The 21,281-nt window shown below is 36.2% G+C and overlaps 3 protein-coding genes and 2 long non-coding RNA genes across 7 annotated transcripts; all 5 read right to left on the reverse strand.

Moving 5' to 3' along the window:
* Positions 1-485: 485 nt before the first annotated feature.
* LOC130985497 (uncharacterized) lies at positions 486-1,308 on the reverse strand. The gene is made up of 2 exons (XR_009088984.1): positions 975-1,308; positions 486-734 (listed from the first exon to the last, which is right to left on the reverse strand). It is a non-coding gene; the product is annotated as an uncharacterized LOC130985497 (long non-coding RNA).
* Positions 1,309-1,318: 10 nt separating this feature from the next.
* Positions 1,319-3,258, reverse strand: LOC130985496 (uncharacterized). Of its 2 annotated transcripts, XR_009088983.1 has the most exons (4): positions 2,526-3,258; positions 1,733-1,832; positions 1,468-1,664; positions 1,319-1,370 (listed from the first exon to the last, which is right to left on the reverse strand). It is a non-coding gene; the product is annotated as an uncharacterized LOC130985496 (long non-coding RNA). The 2 variants fall into 2 exon arrangements; XR_009088982.1 differs by having other exon boundaries at positions 1,325-1,664.
* Positions 3,259-6,254: 2,996 nt separating this feature from the next.
* LOC131025457 (uncharacterized) lies at positions 6,255-8,635 on the reverse strand. Its single transcript, XM_057955249.1, has 5 exons — positions 8,411-8,635; positions 8,118-8,215; positions 6,914-7,533; positions 6,447-6,495; positions 6,255-6,368 (listed from the first exon to the last, which is right to left on the reverse strand). The coding sequence occupies exons 3-5, from the start codon at positions 7,312-7,314 to the stop codon at positions 6,255-6,257; spliced, it is 564 nt and encodes a 187-aa protein (XP_057811232.1). The 5' UTR covers positions 7,315-7,533; positions 8,118-8,215; positions 8,411-8,635.
* A 5,919-nt stretch (positions 8,636-14,554) lies between these two features.
* Positions 14,555-16,089, reverse strand: LOC130985499 (uncharacterized). 2 transcript variants are annotated; one of them, XM_057908500.1, is made up of 3 exons: positions 15,871-16,089; positions 15,591-15,748; positions 14,555-15,096 (listed from the first exon to the last, which is right to left on the reverse strand). In XM_057908500.1, the coding sequence occupies exons 1-3, from the start codon at positions 15,940-15,942 to the stop codon at positions 14,994-14,996; spliced, it is 333 nt and encodes a 110-aa protein (XP_057764483.1). In that variant the 5' UTR covers positions 15,943-16,089; the 3' UTR covers positions 14,555-14,993. The 2 variants fall into 2 exon arrangements, with proteins under 2 accessions (XP_057764483.1, XP_057764482.1); XM_057908499.1 differs by having other exon boundaries at positions 14,555-15,748; positions 15,871-16,086.
* Positions 16,090-16,649: 560 nt separating this feature from the next.
* LOC130985498 (nonsense-mediated mRNA decay factor SMG7-like) lies at positions 16,650-21,281 on the reverse strand. The gene is made up of 6 exons (XM_057908498.1): positions 20,669-21,281; positions 20,127-20,243; positions 19,410-20,009; positions 19,064-19,186; positions 18,701-18,915; positions 16,650-18,527 (listed from the first exon to the last, which is right to left on the reverse strand). The coding sequence occupies exons 2-6, from the start codon at positions 20,151-20,153 to the stop codon at positions 16,808-16,810; spliced, it is 2,685 nt and encodes an 894-aa protein (XP_057764481.1). The 5' UTR covers positions 20,154-20,243; positions 20,669-21,281; the 3' UTR covers positions 16,650-16,807.

Raw genomic sequence — 21,281 nt, forward strand, 5'->3', positions numbered from 1 at the left:
TTTATAATTTGAAATAACAGAGCTTTGCTGCTACCACTACTACAAAAACGCTCATACATAACGGATAAAATCCGTTATCTATGAGACCAAAAAACCGATAAGTATAGTGGTGATATCTATGATACTGTCATACATAACGGTAAAAAAACCGTTATGTATAGTCGTATAGATAACGGTATCTGCGCTCATACATAACGGTTAATATCCGTTATCTTTACAAGTGATACATAACGGTTCTTACCGTTATGTATTATTGTTTTTACCGTTATGTATTAGATATATATATATATTTTTTCCATCATAGTTAACAGTTTTTTGCACTTTTTATAACGGTTTTAACCGTTATCTTTGATAGAAATACATAACGGTTTTTTGCATTTTTTATAACAGTTTTTTACACTTTTTATAACTGTAATATATATATTTTTATTTTCCTATTATTTATCTAAAAAATTAAATTAATAATTTTAAAACAACAAATGACATTGCCATCGATAACATATATTATATAACATCCGAAATATTCATACATTATCATCCAAATATAATGAAAACAACACAAATATTCTAGTTAGCTATATGATTAATTAAAAAATATTACAAATGCGCGCAACTTGCTAGACATTTGAAACGACGTTCTCTGCTTCAGCCTTCTCTTTTGTAGTAGTCCTCATAGCTCATCGACTCCCATCTACTTGATCCGCCAAGATGATAAACTCAATTACACTAATGAGCTGGAGAATTAAAAAAATCCGACAACATGTGAGTTATATCAAATATTGATGCATAGTAATATAACAGAATGCAGAATCTAAATCAAATTTGATAGATATATAAATATGATGAATGATTTTCTCAAAAGCAAGACATTGATTTGGATTCAATATTTTGGTAAAAGGTTTTACAGAAAACACATAAGTAATCTTCAAGATCTCAATATTCTATCTATATTGTTAAAATGAAAAGAAGATTACCCTCCACCAACACGAGCGAGTTCACCTGCAAAACATAGCCAACCCGAGCTTCTTAAATAAAAGAAATATGAAAGATATTAACAACCTAAATCTTTCTATAACTACATAGGTAGTGATTCTGTATTCTACAGCAATACTCTTCATTTTCATAAAGCAGATCCATAACATCTATACAAGCTTCAAACTTCACATGCTCCCCAACTTGGGCAACTGCCCTAAGTTAACCAAAAAATAAAAATTCCCCAATTAGAATTTACACATTAGTTTAGAAAGCAGTTTCAAACTGAAGGGGCAGAAAGAACTCCTTGTTGGTCACGAAGCTTACTTGAATTGAACAAGAAGTTCTTCAACTGAAGCAAAAGCAATTTTCGACATGCCAATCCCAAATTGCAGAACCTTAAAGAAACTCGATTACTTTACCAAACAGGAAAGTGATCCAGAGAACAAAAACAAGTCAAATAGTATTAGAAAGAAATAGCACATCAAACAATACCTGCATTAGCACTATCTCCTGCAGATTTCTTGTTAGCCATCATGCTTAATAGAAAATGGAGAAGGATCTTATAAGCATTAATGAAACAATGATCTTACAGCTTCCAAAATATCCCCCATGGTGAAATGTTGCTCCTTGATAAAGTTGTCTCCCAAGGATTTGAAATTTTTAACAGACAGAGAAGGTGAATCATGTATCTGAAAATAATCAAGTTAACACACAAGAAAGAGGATATAGTATCAAGACTAATAGATAATATACCTACTTTGCTTGATATCCATAATGAAACAAGAGCAAATAGCTGCAAGTTACATTCTCCAATCGGATGCAGAAGCCAGTTTTTCATCACCTTGCTGTCTTCGAGTCTTTGAATGGTTTGCCATAAATAAAAAGAAGTTATCAAATAAAAGCACCAAGTGCAGTATCCAGTATCTGATAATTGAATTCTGGTAGGTTCAAATTGTCTCTAGATTTGTATTTTGGTTGTGAGTAAGCTTACAGTTTACTTTAGCATAAGCTCTCCTCAGATTAATTGGAGTGATCAGCACAAGAGATAATCAAAACTTCTAAAATCTAACACCAGTAGCCAATAAAAAGAATCAACCAGATTAAACCTCCTAGACCTCATCACCAATCCAATCCAATCATAAATTTTCAATTTCATAAAGGAAAAGATGGAATTATAACAGAGAGCCAATCAATCTACATGTAAGAAATTAGGAGCACCATAACACAACAAAATCAGAATAATTTTCCATTAATCTTGACATGAATCTCATCTAAACTAACCCACAAATTTAAAGGATAACTCAATAAAAATAGAATGTCAAGACATCCATATGAAATCTCAAGCATTTCAATGAACATCTGTAAAATATTCAGTTTCCACAATTCACACAAAAACTTAACAAAATACAACTTAGATCGAAGCCTCCGCACCGCCCCATTTTCCCCATCCCTCAGCCGCCGCCACCCTCACACAGCACACACACACAAACCGAGAACATGAGAGAGAGAGAGAGATCGAGAGGGAGAGAGAGAGAGAATAAAGGTGTTACCTGAGGCAGGGGGCGGCGGTGCGACGGCGGCGAAAGTGGCGGGACTCGCCGGAGGGGCGAAATTCAGAGAGGAGAGGGAGGCTGAAAACCCTAGAAATTGGGGATTTTATTTTGGGGAAGAAATAAGGAAGAAAATGAAAGGAGAGGAGAAGGAATAAGAAGAGGCGCCGGCCTCGTCACGCCAGAGGCGGCGAGAACCGGCGACGTCGCCGGACGAAAGAGGGAGAGAGACGACATGGAGCGAGAGAAAGCAATAACGCAGAGAGAGAGGGAGTTTGCGTACAAATAAGAGGGGGTTTGGTTGGGTGAGTAATTAGACACCGATCCGGGCAGACGGAAGCAGACCATGGGCGCGGCGAACTGAGGGGGCTGGACGGAGGCGCGGCAGACCGGGGGGGCGCGGCGGACTGGAAGAAGGTGAGGATTGGGGAAGCTGAGCGGGAGAGAGAGGTGTTAGTGTTTGGTGGCTTGGGGGAATTAGATTAAGTTAAATTTTAAAATAAAAAAAATGCTCATAGATAACGGTCGGCTTAACGGTTTTGTAGTACCGTTATGTATGAAACTAATAGATAACACATAAACATAACGGATTAACTTAAACCGTTATCTATTTCCATGGACAACAGTACATAGATAACGGTTTTTTGTCAAAACCGTTATCTTTTCAAAAAATGCGCTCATACATAACGGTTTTTAAAAAAAACCGTTATGTATGAAGCGTTATGTATGTGCATTTTTGTAGTAGTGTACTGATAAGTGCAAAGACAAAAAAAGAGCTCGATTGCGAAAAAGCCAATTGAGTTGAGGCAAAAGATGACCATAATGATTCAAAGGAGGGAAGTTGAAGAATAGACACTTAATAGACAATGAGTAAGAGTTATTTTAGGGATTACAACCAATCTTTTACACATAGCATATACATGCTAAATGTAATATTCAATAAAATTTATGTCTTAACTTTTGAGTATGTCCGCTAATAATTTGTTTGAGAGCTAAAAGATTCGGAATCTCCTATAGAAAATTGAAGTCTCAAAGTTAGAAAGACTATCTTGTTATGGAAGTGTAGATTTCACTTGAAAATGTTGATTTTAGAATGAGTCATTCCCTCAAAATGAAGGATTTTAATTTTGTACCGATTTCCTTATGGAGAAAAAGATCAGGATTGAATGCTTAATTTGGAAGAGCAAAGATGATCTCTCTTGTAATGAATTTACATTTGAAAGGATAGATTGTCAAATAAAAAGGAGAGAGTCAATAAAAAGCTATTTCTTCCGCCCATAATCACCAAAGGTGAGATCAAACAACATTTATGTCATATCTTTTGAGTATTTCTGCTAATAATTTTTTGAGAGCTACACGGATTTGGAAACTCCTACAAAAAATTGAAGTCTCGTAGTTAGAAAAACTATTATAATGGAATAGTAGATTTTGCTTGAAAATGTTGGTTTTAGAATGAGTGATTTCCCCAAAGTGAAGGATTTTAACTTTGTGCCGATTTCCTTATGGAGAAAAAGATGAAGATTGAATGGTTAAGTTTGAAGAGCAAAGATGATCTCTTGTAATGAATTTACATTTGGAAGAATAGATTGTCAAATAAAGATGAGAGAGTCAATAAAAGCTATTTAATCCACCCATAGTCACAAAAGGTGAGATCTAATAAAAAACGTGTTTGATCCGCGTATAATCATTGAAGGTGCTATAATCTTATCAATGATGTATAGGTAGTGTGACAATCTTTGTAGTTAACACATTAGGAGTATGATTGTTACAACTTTGGAAGCAGCCTTCGTGGCTTAGGTGACACTGGACCAATGTCGATGAAAAGGCTCAACAAATAACAGAAAGATGGGTTTTCATGATGATGGTGATGATATTGAGTGGTTGTAGGAGCAATACAAGTTTGGCTACATAATCATACATCAGGTTAAGTTAGAGAAGTTGATCAGACAATCGATCAAAGGAATCCAAAATATCCAATTCTAAATCCAGACTTCATCAATTAGTTCTTAATGCACCAAGGTGGAACCTAACATAGCCCATGTGCATACACTTCTTTTGTGCTGCACGATTCTTGAATGAATGCCTATCATCACCTATAGCTGAACCACAAAGTTCTTATAACGCGCTACACCCGGACACTATGCATCCGTTTCACTGCACCATCTTAAAGGAACTATATATTGTAACTGATTTGAGATAAAACTTCAACACTATCACCTTTAATACATTTACATTGTCACTACTGAGTACCAATATGACACCAAGCACCTCTGATCCCTTGTCCACCCTCACAACATAATCGATGTAGATACTCATAATAATAACAGCATCTGCACCAAGTCTACAGCCAAACCATAATACTACCATTGCAATCATCTTGACCTCATCACTAGTGGTTATACTTTAATATTCTCTTTTTCAGCATACCTGTTGCTTCTACTATATTATAAATACCAAACATGAGGCGTTTACTAGGTAATGACAATAGTCAATGGACATACTAACATTTGAAAGATTCCCCATTTATCGCCCTTCTTTCTACATAAGGTCCTCTTTGGCCTTAACTTTTCTCGCTTTAATTATGGAAGCTAAATCCAAGCTACCGCCGCCAACTACTTATAATTTTACTTTACGTAGAATGCATCCCAATAACCATGAAATACTGACTGAAACTAAAATTGAACAAAGATCACCTGACAGGGTCAGAAAACAAGAAAAACAAATGGTCTGCCTCTCGTACAACATCAAGAAGGGTTTTCACAAGCACTGCCTTACTATAGACAACATTAGTCCAAGTATGACGAATTTTTTACTATAGAAGGCCAAAGTCAACTTAATAAACCAAGATCGAGAAAAATATTTGCTGCCGGGGCTGCTTCATGCATGAGCATGAGTTCTTGATTCAGGAGCTGGTATCAGGACATGCAGAGTTGGAACTTGCTGAAGAGCCTAAACCAGATTGACAGAAATTGGCTATCAATATGACCAACCAGGAAACTCCAAAATAATTGGATAGAACTGGATGTTCTGTCCTAGATCCACCAGGGTGAGATAATCATTTACGCCAAGTGTATTTTGACATAACTTGCAAGTGCATGAAAGAGTGATTCCACAAGGAAATGGCTAAGCACTCCTCCAATCTAACTATAAATTTTATACAAGAAATGCAAGTACTTCATTAGGACCCTAAGATTCAACCAATATCCTTTCGTTGAACCATCTTCAGAGGAACTTGACATGCAAATAACCTGTCAAGTTCTCCATAACCCATGCCAGAATCAATATTTCAGATTCATAGGCTAAATGGTGTTTCTTAGGAAAGAGACTACATGTGAATGAGTAAAAGTGGTAAATTATGAAAGTTTGCATCTAGCATATCTCATCATATTTGTGAAGGCAATTTGAAGAGTATGCAGCATTTTGCTTTTATGTATATAAAAAATGACTTTAGTCTAAGATTTGGTCTTCATAAAAATCAACATTTACTATATCAAAGCTTCTAATAGCATTTCAGTGAACTAGCAGAGAGAATATGAAAGCCTCGTACTGTTCAGCATATGCATAGAATTAGCATTCCTTCCAGACTATACCTCGATTTTCAACAACTGGAAATGAACTGTCCAGGCATATGGTATGCATGTTTCATGCAAGCCAGCAAGAATAATGCAAATATTAAACATGTAAAATATATGATCCAAGCATAGGAAAGATAATAGTAATTTTAAAAGGTCAAGTGTACAAACCAGCATCTGCATGTCCGATGTCATCCTGTATCAGCTTTGGTGGATAAGGAGTTAGCTCCGAAGGGATAGATCTCATCGAACCAGTACTATAGTTGACATCCTGCAAAAACAGATAGTATATCTCAAATTTGCTTCTCTGTAATAATACACCAATTATTGTTTGTGAAAATAGGCATACATTAATAACAGGACACTGCCGCTTGCTACTAACTTTCTTCTGACGATGGCTGCAAGACCAGATCACACATTAAAGAACATATTAGCATCTTGAATCAAAGACCATTTACCACTTATCACTTCTGAAGTGAAAAACCTGGTTATAAAGAACTTTGTGCTTCAATTCCCCCCAGAACAAATCATTGCAAATAGAGATACAAATTATAACATGCAACAGATAATCATAAGCATATCAAAACAGTTATGTAACATAACAGTTCTGCAGAAAGCACCCAAACAGCCCAGCTCGACATTTACATTCCTTCACATCACCCTTGAGAGCATTTACAAATAAAGTCAGCCTTTGCAAAGTCACCCCCTTGATAAATCTAGTTAACATATTATCAACTCGGATGGCCATATATGAACAAGGGCAGAAGAAGTTAGCATTTTAAACCGATAGACAGACAATCTTTGATAGAACATTACCTGGAACTGCTTGGCAACGGCAACATGCTAGCTAAATGATCAACATTGAGAAGATTCGACTTAGGATCAAGGCACCTTCGAGGGAGCCTAAGATGCTCTTGCTCACGCTCTCTTTGAGCAGCCAATTCATCCAAGATCTGCTCATCCCTTATAGAGTAGTCTGAAAGCGACATAGGTTTTTGTCGAAACTGATTTGCAGTGAAATCCATCTTTGGCATCATAGTTGGAAAAGCATTTTGCAGCAAACTTCCCATATTTGGCATTTGTGTTGGATTGCCTATCTGAAGCAGATTAGGAAGCCCAGACATAGGAGTTCTTTGACAGATGTTCTGCAGCATATAGCTGACATCTGGCACCAGCGAACCAGGCTGAGGATTTTGCAGCACAGGTCCACCATTCATAGGTAGCTGAAAATTAGACGAGAATCAACTTCAATGCATGACCTTTGTTATACAAGAATGCAATCAAACAAGTTCTTATAAAAATTAGAAGAAGAAAAAATCAAAAAACCTTTGATGTGCTGGCTTGTTCTCCCTGAGGATTCTTCGGAAGTTTAGAAGAGTATACATCCCAAAATAAGGACCACCACTCAGACAGAAATCCTTCAGGAGGATTGATAACTGCAGAAGAAAATGTGAAACATCAAAATGAGTACTCAGATCAACAACTTTCAATTAATGTGGAGTCTAGTAAACAAAAATTAATGTTACAACTTGATAGCACTTTGATAAGATTCTTTAGCCAGATTGGATCAACATATATGACAAAATCATTCTATAATCAGATTGTGCTGTCATAACTGACTAAAAACAATCCGAATCGGTGGAGAAATCAACATATATGCGAGCTGGAACAGTAATAGTTGCCAATTCATCATGACTAAGATTTTTTAAAAGATGAAAAGTACATGCAATTACAAATCAATTTTGTTTACGTTTTGCACTAAAAAAGATTCTACAAAAGTAATTAAGCGAGTGAGGTAGTATACACACTTCAGATAAGTCATAAACGCACATTCATTAATTAGAGAAACATAAGCGAGTTCATTCTCATTTTCCTTTTCATGGGAAAGGTAAAAAATTAATTCGTTGAATGAAACACAGATTTACTTCTTCCATTAATAGACACATTAAATTTAAGAAAACACAGAGTTCTAAAGAAATTTAAGAATCTCAAAAGCAGCGGCCAGAAAGAAGTGATATACCAACAGACTTGGGCTGAAGATCAGCCTCTTCGGCTAAGATTCCAGCTGTTGTATTCATGTTTTTTCTCACCAAATAATCGTAAATGTACAAGTCCAACCTGCAAAAGAGAATAATTAACGATTTATTTTTAAATCAAAAAAATCCCAAACATCCGATTCCAAAGGACACGAGAGAAAAAATATCAAAATCAATAAACACAAAATCCTCAGAAAAAAAAAAGGGAGAAGAAAATCAAATAATTTCTGGAAAAAAAAAAAGTGGCGGCATTGAAGTATTTGTTGAAGAAACTCACATCTTCTGAGCATCCCACTCATCCATGATAACAGAAGGCAAAATTCTCCGCTTCACAAAACCAAGAGGCGCAGAAGATTAAGAGGGGAAATGAAGAAGCAAAACAGCAGACGGAATCCGGGTTGTTTATACATAATGAAGCGGAAAGCGTGAAGCTTCAACTAAAAGGCAAAATTGCTTGATTTAAAGCAATAAATTGAGGGAGTTTTGGGTGTGAAAAGTGAGAGAGTAAGGGGTGGTGGTGATGGAGGTGTGAGCGAAGGAAGTTGGTGCTAAAGCCATGCAAAGTTGGTACACCCACAAAAAAACAAAAACAAAAAGAGTGCAAACTTACAATAAACCTTTACTTATATAACCTTCTTCACTATTTTTACCATCTAATCTATGAGAAAGTGGAGAGAGAAAGCTGTTTTAGTGAGAGAAAACAGTGGACTCGTGTCTCTGATTTTTATCCTTTTCCAGCCAATATTTCTTCTTCTTTTTTTGTTTCTATCCTCACTTTCACAGTTTTTCAAATTTGTAGATCTTTTATAAGTAATATTTTTTTTAAATATTTTTGTTATCAAATTCGCGAAATAATAATAATAATAATAATAATAATAATAATAATAATAATAAAAATAAATATTATCCCAGTGGTGGTTGAATTCAAATGGAATTTTTCCAAAGAGACAAACCGCGACCGATGATAATTTATTGTTCAATAAAAACACACTGTTTAAAGAAAAAACTAATTTTGTCGGTGTGTGACTATAAACGGAATAAAATAAGATTTCCATAGGATTGGATCAAACATTATTATAATTTAATAGCACGAGAAAAAAAATAAGGGTAGTAATATTTGATACTGCAAATCTAATTAATGTTGAATTTATTTTCATTTCCTCAAAAAAAAAAAATGTTGAATTTCTTGTGAACTATGGTAAGTTTTTGCGCAATGTGACAACCGCTAATAAATAGAGTTTTCCAAAGTGAAGATGCGTTATGAAATCTGCTTCGCTCACTTTTTTCCTGAATATAAGTTCATATGTCGTTGAATTTCAACTCTTTTAAATAAAGAAGACGTACTAAGATCAAATTATTTTCAAGAGATGTGAGTCATGCGACGGAGACAAATGTTTTTTTTTTTTTTTCAATGTATGGATCAAGTTGAATTGAATTGAGTCAAGTTCGAATTGAATTGCTTTCAATATTTTTTAAAAATTAATTTCTTCGTATTGTAATAAATAAGAATGTATAAATAATAACATGCGTATCTAAACAAAATTTCTCGCACGCAAAGAAATCTAGTGTCGGATAGACTCAAAATTGATAACAATTTATCATTCAAATTACTGACTGAGAAAATTTAACTTCTACAATGGTCAATATTTATAAAATCGAATAAATGTAGAGTGTAGAATGTATTACCCAACTTCCATTGTTTTACTGAATTTGATTTGCAAGCGATAACATGAACAAAAATTAAACTATCATACTGGAATTCATAATTTTGTTTCCATAATTATGAATGTGATCAAACTTTGAGTCACAACGCTCGGTGGCTCAATCTCTCAAGTCTTAATACTAGATTGCGTATCTGCTTACTTTTTGTTGCGTAGCATTTGCATCTGGTGCAATGTACGTGAAAATATTTTAAATTTTTATATTTATATAAAATTAATTTTAATTAAATAATGAAAAAATAAAAAAATCACAATTATAAAATTTGATATTATGAAAAACAAAAAATAAGTTAAAAAAGTTAAAAATAAAATACTAATTAAAAAGAATTTAAAATATATTTATTTAAAAAAGATGAGAGAGGAGAGAGAAATTTATAAACTTTAATATTTAAACAAATTTATTTTTTACATTTTAAATCAAATATTTTCAAAAAATATATCATATTAAAGTTTTTATTGTGATCTTTAATTTGATATGCATATTAAATATTTTATAATTAATAGAATTTCATAATTTTGGAAAGAAATGTAACAACAAATAAGAAATTAAAGAAAATAAAAATAAGAAGAAAAATATCTAGTTTAATCCCAAATAAAAATATTTCATGTTTTTAAAGATAAATTTCAATTTCAATCTATATGTCTAATCCCAAATAAAAATATATTCTAAATTATCAATTAATATCAATTAAATGTCCAATTATTGAGGTTGTAACAAAAACATCCTAAATAACGATATTGGCCAACAAAAATCTGTATTAGTGAAAATGAGTGATGATTACGATACATGGTATCATCGGAGTTTCTACTCAGGTTGTTACTGCCACGGTCTAAGTGATGAGCTTCGTATAGGTATATATGAATATCCCGCCTCCACTGTTTATAACGAAAACTTGTGAGACTTCCTTTTTTATGATCCTAAGAGCATCCGCATTGGGGGTTCCTTGATAGCATACTTGATAGTGTTTGTGTTATTGAGTAGGTAGTGCTGCATAGGTGTTCCTTGATAGCCTACTTGATAATATTAGTTTTGATTTTATGTTTTTCATTTAAATTTTATTGCATAATTTAAATAGCATATTTTTGTAATAGTTAAATACTGGATTAAACATAAAATTTAAAATTACTTAAAACATAAAAAAAAATACATAAAAATTTAAAAACACCTAAAAAAATACATAAAAATTTAAAAAACCTAAAACATCATTAAAATCACATTCCTTGATAGCCTAGGATAGACCACGACGCCTGAGCACGTCGGCGACCATGGACGCGTGCAATGCACGTTGTGCGTCCGTCATGTGCGTCGTATCCGTGTTCAGGAGCTGCATATCGAGCTCCCTCTCCCGGATATCGTTCCTCCGCTGGTACTGGGCGGTGAATGCCCTCGTCTGCTCGTCGGTCCTCTCCAACCTCTCCACTATTTCTGGTGGAGGATCTGAGCTCGTATGCGACGCTGCTGCCTTCCCTTTCCCTTTCGCCGCCGCCTTGTTGCCAATGGGCCGGGCAGAAGAGATCTCCTCGCCCGACGCCGAGGTGGTGAAGCCGCCCTCTTCCGTAGTCTTTGTCCTCTTGGAGGCATGCACGTCTCCAAGGAGGTACATCGACTTGAACTTGGGATTGTTCCGGAGAACTCTCCACGCGTTCCAGAAATTGAAGGAGGCCTTGTGTGGGCTTCGAGCCTTGAAGAGGGTTTGGGCCTTTTCACGAATCATATCATCCGAATGACCGGACGGCCAATTGTTGCGCGTCTCCACCCAAACAGCTTCCCAGAGACGCACATTCGCGCTCACCCGGGACCAGTGGCCTTGAAGTTGCTTGATCTTAAGGTCGACGCCGAGGATGGGGTTCACACGTTCGCGGATCCGACCCCAATATGCCTCTCCCTTCTGATCCGTCCCACGGATCGAGTCGTTGGTCTCCTCCGCCCAAATTTGGACGATGAGATCCGTATGCTGTGGAAGGTAAGTATGACGGTACCTAGCTTCCTTGTCGTGCTTGATTTTGGTGGCCTTTTCCTTCCTCCTACCGTTTTTCTTTGGTGGGGAGACACTCTGTTGAGCACTGACCGGTTCCTCCTCGGGCGGGCTCTCCTCCAGTTTGATTCCTCCCATATCGGGATGATAATCGGAGGAGAGATCGGGGCACCAATTTGGATCGTAGAAAGGGTTGTGTGGATCCATGACGGAGAAAATTGTTGGAGAAGAAGAGGTGTGAAGAGAAGAAAATTGGAGAAGAAGAGGTGTGAAGATTGTGGGGAGAAGGTGGGGTTTTTTAAAGAAGAGAAGAAGGAAAAAAAAAATTGAAAACGGTCGGTCAAAGGTGCGCAAATCGAGGAGGTGCAGTCAAAATTCGAATAAAATTCGAATTTTCCAATTTTTCCTTTTTTTTTAATTGGGCGCGTGCATTGCACGCGCCATCCATTCTCCCCTATCGAGCATACCCGATAACTCGGGTACTCCTCGAGGAGCTCCCCCCCGCATCGCCCTCCTCGACCGGCTCCCTCTCCTCGAGGAGCCACTCGAGTACCCGCGTTGCGGGTGCTCTAATGGATGTGACATGTTCTTGATTATAATTTGGATGAGTTTCAGCTACTACATATTTTGAGAGATCTATTCAGTTAGTGTATTACTGCTGTAGAAATATTAATCTTAATTAACATTCAATTAACAAGATGACATTCGTTTTGCACCCTAGAATGTGAGAACCATTAAATCTAATGCATCCACTGTAAAATTAATGCATTCGCTGTTAAAATTAATGCACTCAAAAAAATAAAAAAAAATTGCTCATTTCAGAATTCTAACCCATGATCTGCATTCATCCGACAAGATGATGCATCCACCGTAGATCTTAATGATCGAATGGCTGAAAATGGTTCATCCGACAAAAATTTATTTTTCGCAATTCGTAACTCTGTTGGATAAATTCATTAGTGTTCTACATAAAATTCGTACATTAAGAAACGTTTATATTTTATACACTTAAGAGTGCTTTTATTCTAGCCCATTCTTATATATATATATATATATATATATATATATATATATATATATATATATATATAGGGGGCGGTTATTCAATAAACCACCCTTATTTTAAGAATTACGAACTAGCAAAAATGCATGAATTTTATGTATAACACGCATGAATAAACTGTATAAAGGCATGAATTGCGAAAAATAATTTTTTTCTACCTTTGGGATTCGAACTCAGGACCATGAATTTATCCAACAAGGTGATGAATCAACCGTAGATCTTGATGATCTAAGGGCTGAAAATGGTTCCTAATTTATATTTTAAGAAGCGTTCTTATTTTAGTCTTCCCCTATATATATATATATATATATATATATATATATATATATGAAATAATTTATATACCTTTTTTCTTTTAAATTATAACATTAAATAAATCTCCCTCGAATTTCGACGGGTTACAAGCTAGTTTTGTTTAAACGATTATAATTTAGATTATTTAGATGTTTTCGCCCCCTTTATTCTAGATTAAGTTAATGAATATTCATCGACTATAATATCTTATCCATTATAGATTAAAAACCAATAAATATATATACACATTTATTGTATGGAATACATAATTTATAAAACATAATTTATATATAAGTAAATCTTTTAAGTTTATAACATGTCATCATAGAAGTTATAACATTCAATTAAATTATAGAAATTAATTGTTACTGTAGAAGTTATAACATTCAATTTATACATATCATTTTAGAAAGTACATATAAAAAATAATTGAAAAATAGAATTATTAATTACAGTACAATCCGTAATCATTATTATATATTAATAATATAAATAATGACCGATATACTCCCTCCGTTACTTAAAATTATGCCTTCTTTCTATATATGTATCCCTCAAATATGTCATTTCTATTGTTGGACATTACACGTTAGATCATTTCTGCACTATTAATATATTTTATTTATTTATTATCAACACACAATAATTTTTTTTTTTTTAATTAAAGCTCGTGTTGCACCATTCTAATTTCTAGGCATAAATATATGTGAGGGAGGGAGGGTGTATATAATGTAATTCATCTCAAATCAGGTTGGGCCATATTCTTATAGATTAGATTGATTTTTGAGTTGGGCCCCCGTTTAACATCTCTAGGTACTGTTGAACGGTGTAGTTTGGCTTTGGCATTACTTTTACTCTCATTTCAATACTGCCCTCGACTTTTTTTCCTGTCTTTTCAAAGAGGGTTAAAAGAATTTGACTAAAATAAAAGGGCTAATAGTATTTTATGTTTCAAACTTTCAGTATTTTTTCTAAAATGTTTTGATTTTTTTTTTTTAAATCTCAAACTTTTAGCTTATTCCATAAAATGTTCTGCTATACAAAATTCGATAATGAAAAGATGACTTCTCACAGAATAAAATATTTTTGGGACCATCAGTTATTATTGAAAAATCATACTTAGGAACCATCATTGTTGGAAAACGATAAAAGTTCGAGATTTTTTTGTCATTTTTTCGTTATCGAATTTTGTATAGCAGGACATTTTATGGAAAAACTAAAAGTTCTGAATTTTTTAGGAGAAAATGAAAATTCGAAACATTTTATGAAAAACGCTGAAAGGTCATGACATAAAACACAATAAATCCTAAAATAAAATGAGGGAACATGATGAGATTATTAAAAAAACAATGCAAAACTGAACCCACTTTTGAGCCCACAAATGGATATAGAAAACTACTAATATTGATCTTGAGTGGAACAAGTTAAGAATAACTAAGTCTGAATAGTGTATGAGAAGAAGCTAAGCATCTTCTTATCTGGATGGAATAGAATCAAATGTATTAGTACATGAGGTTACAAACATCTATAATTGCAAGATAAGTCAAGTCATCCAAAAACCGAGAAGAAATGAAGTTCATGCTGGGGCTACCGGGCTGCTCGTGCTTCTGCTTCATCAAGACCAAAAAGGACGAGTCGAAGAAGAAGAAGAATGAAGATCTGCAGAAAGCGCACAACATGATCATCTAGCAGTCACTTTCCCCTCTTGTCGTGTGTATAGACTTTCAATTGTAAGGATCCATGTAACTTGTATTGATCTTGATAAGGTCTTAGTCATCTGAAACTGTATGATGTAGTAATCAAAAATCAGATGCTTTTCTTGCTACTGTATCCTGCTGCATCTTTATTTCCTAAGCCAATCTCCTGCATCTGATGCTCGACTGAGACAAGGCCCGTCTCTGCAAGGAAGCTATAAAATATAGATACTGAAATGTTAATAATTATGGCCATGCTCGTTGATTCCAACATATCAGGTTAGACACCAGCAACAAAAAGGTGATCATGCATGAAGCTGCCTGAGAATTACAAAGGCCAAAGAGAAAGGCCATCCCCCTACAAGATAATGTCTAATTCTTATTTTCTTTCCATCAAATTTGACAATAACACAGCCAAATTCCCAGAATATTTACTATCAACATTATTAACATTCTGGAAACAAAAAGATTATTCATTGATCGGGCAGGATACATACACAACTCAAACAAACACAGCACATCTCAGAAAAATGAAAGCTGGCAACAAGCGAAGACAGAAAGTAAGTATCCAAATTTTGAATAGTTCCCACTGGGAAATATTACCGAACACCTAGAGTGCATTGTGATGTAAGTCTCATAATTAACATATGATGCCCAGTTAGCAAATTCCACACGTATTAAAAACAGTGATGAATTGAAGTTAGAATACCCGGTAAGAAGCACGAAGAGAGTGGCGGCGATGAGTAGAAGGAAGGCGACATGGAATATTAAGGAAGAGTCGCTGGAGGAAAACGCTAATCCCAGCATAGCAGCGAGGCAAACGCCCAGCATCAGAAACGCCATCTTTAGCGTGTTCCATGTGGCACCCTGAAATTTTAGAGGAGGAAGATCTGAGCTTTTTAATTGAGAAAAATCTGGGTGAAGGATTTTGAATCTTGATGAAACTTAAGAAACTAGTATGTGGAAAAAATATTGTAGAGAGTAGAGACGTTGACGCCAGGAGCCAAAGCTCCAAGCATGACAGCTTCCGCAGACGAGACGCGCGATGGTTCAGCCTCCATTGTAGGGATGTTAGATCTTTTGATTCTCAGTTTTTGGTGGAGACGATCACGATTGGTACGACCCGCTCTAGTAATTGTCGTTGTCGTACCCAAACAACTAATTTTATCTTTCTAAATCTCAATTTTAAGATTACCGACCCCAACTCCAACTTAATCATAAGGAGGCCTTAGTTCGAGTGATAAAATATGATTGACAAAATAATCTATCTTAATTAAGTATTTCGTTTGTATAATTAAATTCGTAATTGATAACTCGACCTGCATTTAATTATTTAAATGAGTGATTATTTATCACTTTTAAAGTTGGTGAATTATTTAATCACTCTTTCAATCGTATCAATTTTATCTATCACATCCACCAAACCAAACGCCTCCTAACTCTCTTTTTTTTCAGTCCACCTGTATTATATTGATCCTAATTAATAAATTCCAATTGAAAGCTATTAATTTTTTTACTATTAAAAATTTCAATTTAATTTTTAATTATTCTCTTCGCCCCTCAATTTCATACATCTTTTTATCTATAATAAAATTACTTTATACAACCTCCATAAAAAATAAAATTTTTACTTCACTTTAATCACTTTAACACTATCATACACTGTTATTCTACTGACAACATATTCAACTATTTTATTAAAATTCTCGTATTATGGATGAGCACACTTGAAAATGCTGAATCATGGGGAAATCCGTTTCAGTCAGTATGATGAAACCAGGAAAGGCAATTCCACACTTGTTTATATACAAAGGATTGTTGAGAATCTCATTGAAAGTTTACAAATGACATTTCATCTCTGATTTTGGGATGGCAGCAAAAATTAAAAGAAGAAAAAAACACGGGCAGTGGCAGTGGAAGTGGAAGTCAGTTTCCCATAAAAGTAGGGCCTCTTAGGTGAGAGGAGGGCGGCTGCAGTTGTCTCTGTCTTTCCTTGAGATAGTGCAGAAGCGGCGGCGGCTGTTGATGGCTCACCTCCATTCCAACACCACATCCATAAGGAAATGGCCTTTGGTAGCCAACAAACACCTTCTCTCGCTTCTCTAGTTCTTCACCACCAACATAGTATTCTGGACTCCCCCAGTACACCATCGGATTCGTCACCAAGCGGTTTCCCCATTGATCACACAGCTCGAAGCTCGAAACCTCAGCCCCAAAGGCGGGAGGCGCATTCATCGCAATCGGATTCATGTTCTGACTGTTCCTATAGTGATACAGCCATTCAGAAGAACTCATCCCCAGAAGCGGAGGGTATCCGTTAACAAACCCCGAACCTACTGCAGACGGCTGGCTCAATGGCGCCGCACCAAGAATGCCGTCTGCCTCGTGTCCCCTCAACCAAGTGGCGTCGTCCGGCAACAAGGGGGCTGATGGCACTGGTGTAACGTAATGCACTATCGTTGAGATGTGGCCGCTCGCCATTTCAGACTCTCTGCTATCATTAATGCAGAGACCGGTGAAGGATGTCGAAGCTATTTCATCGATAGGGCTTAGCTTTGGTCTACTAAAACCACTCGCTTCTTTGTCTCTTTCGCTGCTGCTCGAGCTTTCTTTGCTGAGGACCCAACCGCTGAGGGAGGGGGGTCCGGTCGGGTGTTTCAGTGGCCTGTTGTCGCCGGAATTTGAGGTGGTGGAGCAGAAACTGAAGGAGTCCGCATCTTCTGCAGCTGATAATGATGTGGCTCTTCGCAACCATTCGTCAGAAGATGGTGTTGGTAGGTGTGGTTCACCAGGAAGCGGCGCTGAGTTGCGTCTCGTGATTGGCTTGAAGAGAATGACTTCTTCCTCTTCTACAGGCAAAGGTTTCTCCTCATCGGCTTCATGACTGGAAACAGATGCTGCAGTTTCCACTTCTCCTTGTTCCGGTAAATCTAATGTCTTCTCAGAATTAGACAGCAATCTTCCCACTTTATCATGAGAGATTTTGGACTTGGTCGTTATTCGTTTGGCAGCATCAACAATGCGCTGCAAACGGCCTTCATTTCCACTACTGTAGTCATCCAAGCACTCCAGATGACTCGTGAAATCCATTTTTTCATGAACACGATTTAACGGGGAGAAGCCCCGCAGCTCGTGATCTTCCCAAAGAGCAGTATGATCGAGAGATGTTCTATTTCCAAATTGCACAATTCGACCCGAGAGATCAACCAGAGCATCAAGAAAGTAGGACATAGCATTTCTAACCCGTTCATCAGCGTCATATGCTAGCACCGTATCAAGTGCTCCCGCTAGCCACTCTACAAATACAAGCACAGCTGGCAAAAGTGGGGAAATATCCGTGTCCAGGCATCTCTCTGTAAGGCGACCCATGAAGATTAATATAGCAGCGAATGCCAAAGGCGTTAGTGCAGAATGTTTGTGATCGTCATCCTTTCCAGTTGAGTCCTCTTGCTGCAGGCTCTCTGCAAGGCTATGAACAATGAAGATGAATATTGACACAACTTGAATAGCACGGTAAGGACCTCTCCTGGATGAGTCCATGCGCTGGTAAGCCTCCAAAGCGAGAGAAAGCTTCGTGTCATCCAGTGCCAACAAAGTGTCTAACCTGTGCAAAGCAGAAGCAAGGGTGCACGGATACTCCTCCAAACTGCATGACATGAAAAAAAAATCCAGTCGCAGAAACTCAATTAAAAACCTCATTATGGTGAAAGATTTTAAGTAGAAATACTTGTTTAAACTTACTTCTCTAGCTCTTGATTTAACACTAAATATGAAAGTACTATAGGAATGGTTCTAATTCTAATACGCAGCCAAAAGTACCTTGATCGGATTAAAAGGAAGCTTATAGTTCTAACAAGAAGGGGCCATAAGTCGAACTTTTCGGAGCAAATGCTGCTATCCAAGTCTTCTGATTTGCTGTTATGTGGAGAACCACTCTTTTCAAGGCATGTATCCTGCAGGTAACTTCTTTTGGAAGGGTTTAAGAAGTCAAGCTGCATCTCGATTGAAATAGATGGCAACTTAGTAGACCTGTTCTGCAGATCCACAAGAAACAATTGAAAGATCACTACCAAGCTCAACCAAAAAATAATTTAAATGTATAAGGAACATGAAACTCAAAGATAGAAAACTAGGTAATGGGGAAGAGATGACTTATTGCAAGAGAAGACTATGAAATTTTACCTCTTCAAATAGTAACAAAATGTTTCTCCAGGCGTCGGGAAAAGGCTCCTTGACTGCCAAACTCCTTATACAGTGGTACAATGCTAGAAAAGCATCACCAACATATGTTGCCAATAAAGCCAACTGCATGCATGCTCAAAAGTCTAGATTCAGACTCTAGTAGGTATGAAACAGTGTTGGGGTTCATTCAACTTAAAAGTTAAGCTGAGTGTGCAAACATTCATTTGTGGAAACACCACAAAGATGCACTAGTTGGATTCTAAGATCTGCTATTTGGATATATGAGCACACACATACATATATATATATATATATATATATAGAGAGAGAGAGAGAGGACAAGTACCTGATTATGGGGATTCCCACTATCTGGCCATGTTCTGGTTGCTTCTAGGTAGTAATTCGCTGCAGTTGACCACTCACAGGCATCAGGCTTCTTGATAATCTCAGTATATCTAGCTAGATCCCCAAGGCAAATTAAGAGGCGATGGCATGTATGTTGACATGCATGAAGCTTCTTAGGCTCGATGGAAGATGACCAGCGATCCTTATTGTTAAGGAAGACATTTGCAGGGAGCCCACAAGTTCTTCGCAGTTTGACAATCAAATTCCTATAGAATTCAGTTGCTTGAGACAAGAATGACTTGATTTCTTCCAAGCCTTTATCAAGGCTGCTCTGTGAATTAATCCTGTCAGGTGGACTATTGTTCCTCGTATTATCTCCATTATGAGATCTTTGCCTAGTTCTTTTACGAAATTCATCGATGAGCTCGTAATGCAGTTTCCACATATGATGCTCAACTTCTTGAAGCTCGAGCAAGTGATTGCTGTTCAATAGAATCTTCTCATACACAGCGCGGATTTGGTGGTATAACTCTAGAACATCATCGTGTAAAATACCCTTTGTGTAGATTAATGCTAACATTTGTTTCTCAGTATTAGCAGCCTATGACAAAAACATAACACAGAAGCTAGTGATTATCTATGTAAAACAAAAACCTTGTAACATTTAAATACATATTAAATCTCAAAGACATGTCCCAAAGGAAGCATCAAGAAATACCTCAAGGATAGACTTGTGCTGTTCCATCTTGTTGGGCTAATTGGATACAGCTATTGATCTTAAACTCTATAAGCCAAGTTTCTTTCTTCACCAAATGTATGATTCATGAAGGACTATCTGTAAAACAGACATAGGAAACGTTGATTTCAACACATATACACTACACAATCATCACAATTTGGCACACAGTCACTGAATCTGGGGACTAGAATGGGTATGGTTTAACAATCTTGTCACAGAAAACATGACAGAGTAACATAACAATCCCAAAGTACTAAAACTTGCAATTCAACTTTAGCAAGAAACAATACACAAAGAATCACTGTGAGACAGCAAAAAAAAGTGACCATAAATTCAATTCTGAAGCTTGCAAAACAGAACATGAAAATCCCACAATTCTTAATAATCAATAAAAGCCGCAAAACAACCAGAATCATCAAAGAAACTTAAAATCAACAAAACAATATATACAACAGCTGCAAAAATTGATCTTTTCTGGTTCTTAATAAGCCCAACAAGCATAAAACAGAAGAACAGAGTACCTGAAAATTTTGCAGTGCCTAATCTAGCAAACCAACATCACTGAGCCCTCAAAGATTAGGGGACAGTCGAGATTTTTAGAGAGAGAGTGCTATAGAAATCGCTTATTGGGACAGTGAAACTGTGAAACAGAGACCAAAAGACAAGGAGGATGTCGTTTATGAAGTTCAAGAATGATGTTAGTATGTTCTTGCCCCTTTCTTTCTGGCACCTGCACGCATTTAATCAAACCAAATATACAACAATTAAAAAGTGGCCTATCATATGCTCAAATGGGCCTTCCACCATCGCCATTTTCTTATCTGAAATTTTATTCTTAAATTACTAAAGAGAATCACTTGTAATCTAAGCTAAATCATCTTCTAAATAGGTAATTTAAACTCCTTTCCTATTGCACCACGCTACTGCGATTATTTTGTGATAATGGTCGCTGTTGGAAATAACCAAATTATATCTTCACGGTCAAAATGTTGAATCTTTTAAGACATGAAAACCATTACTATGTCTTTCTTCCTTTAGTTAGGGATTGAAATTGTGAGTTTAGGTGAATTTGCAACTTGCTTTTCGGCAATGCGCCGTATTTTAGTGCTCTCTACTGTTTCTTTTCCTTATCTG

This window comes from Salvia miltiorrhiza, chromosome 5 (assembly GCF_028751815.1).
Source record: "Salvia miltiorrhiza cultivar Shanhuang (shh) chromosome 5, IMPLAD_Smil_shh, whole genome shotgun sequence".
NCBI lineage: Eukaryota > Viridiplantae > Streptophyta > Magnoliopsida > Lamiales > Lamiaceae > Salvia > Salvia miltiorrhiza.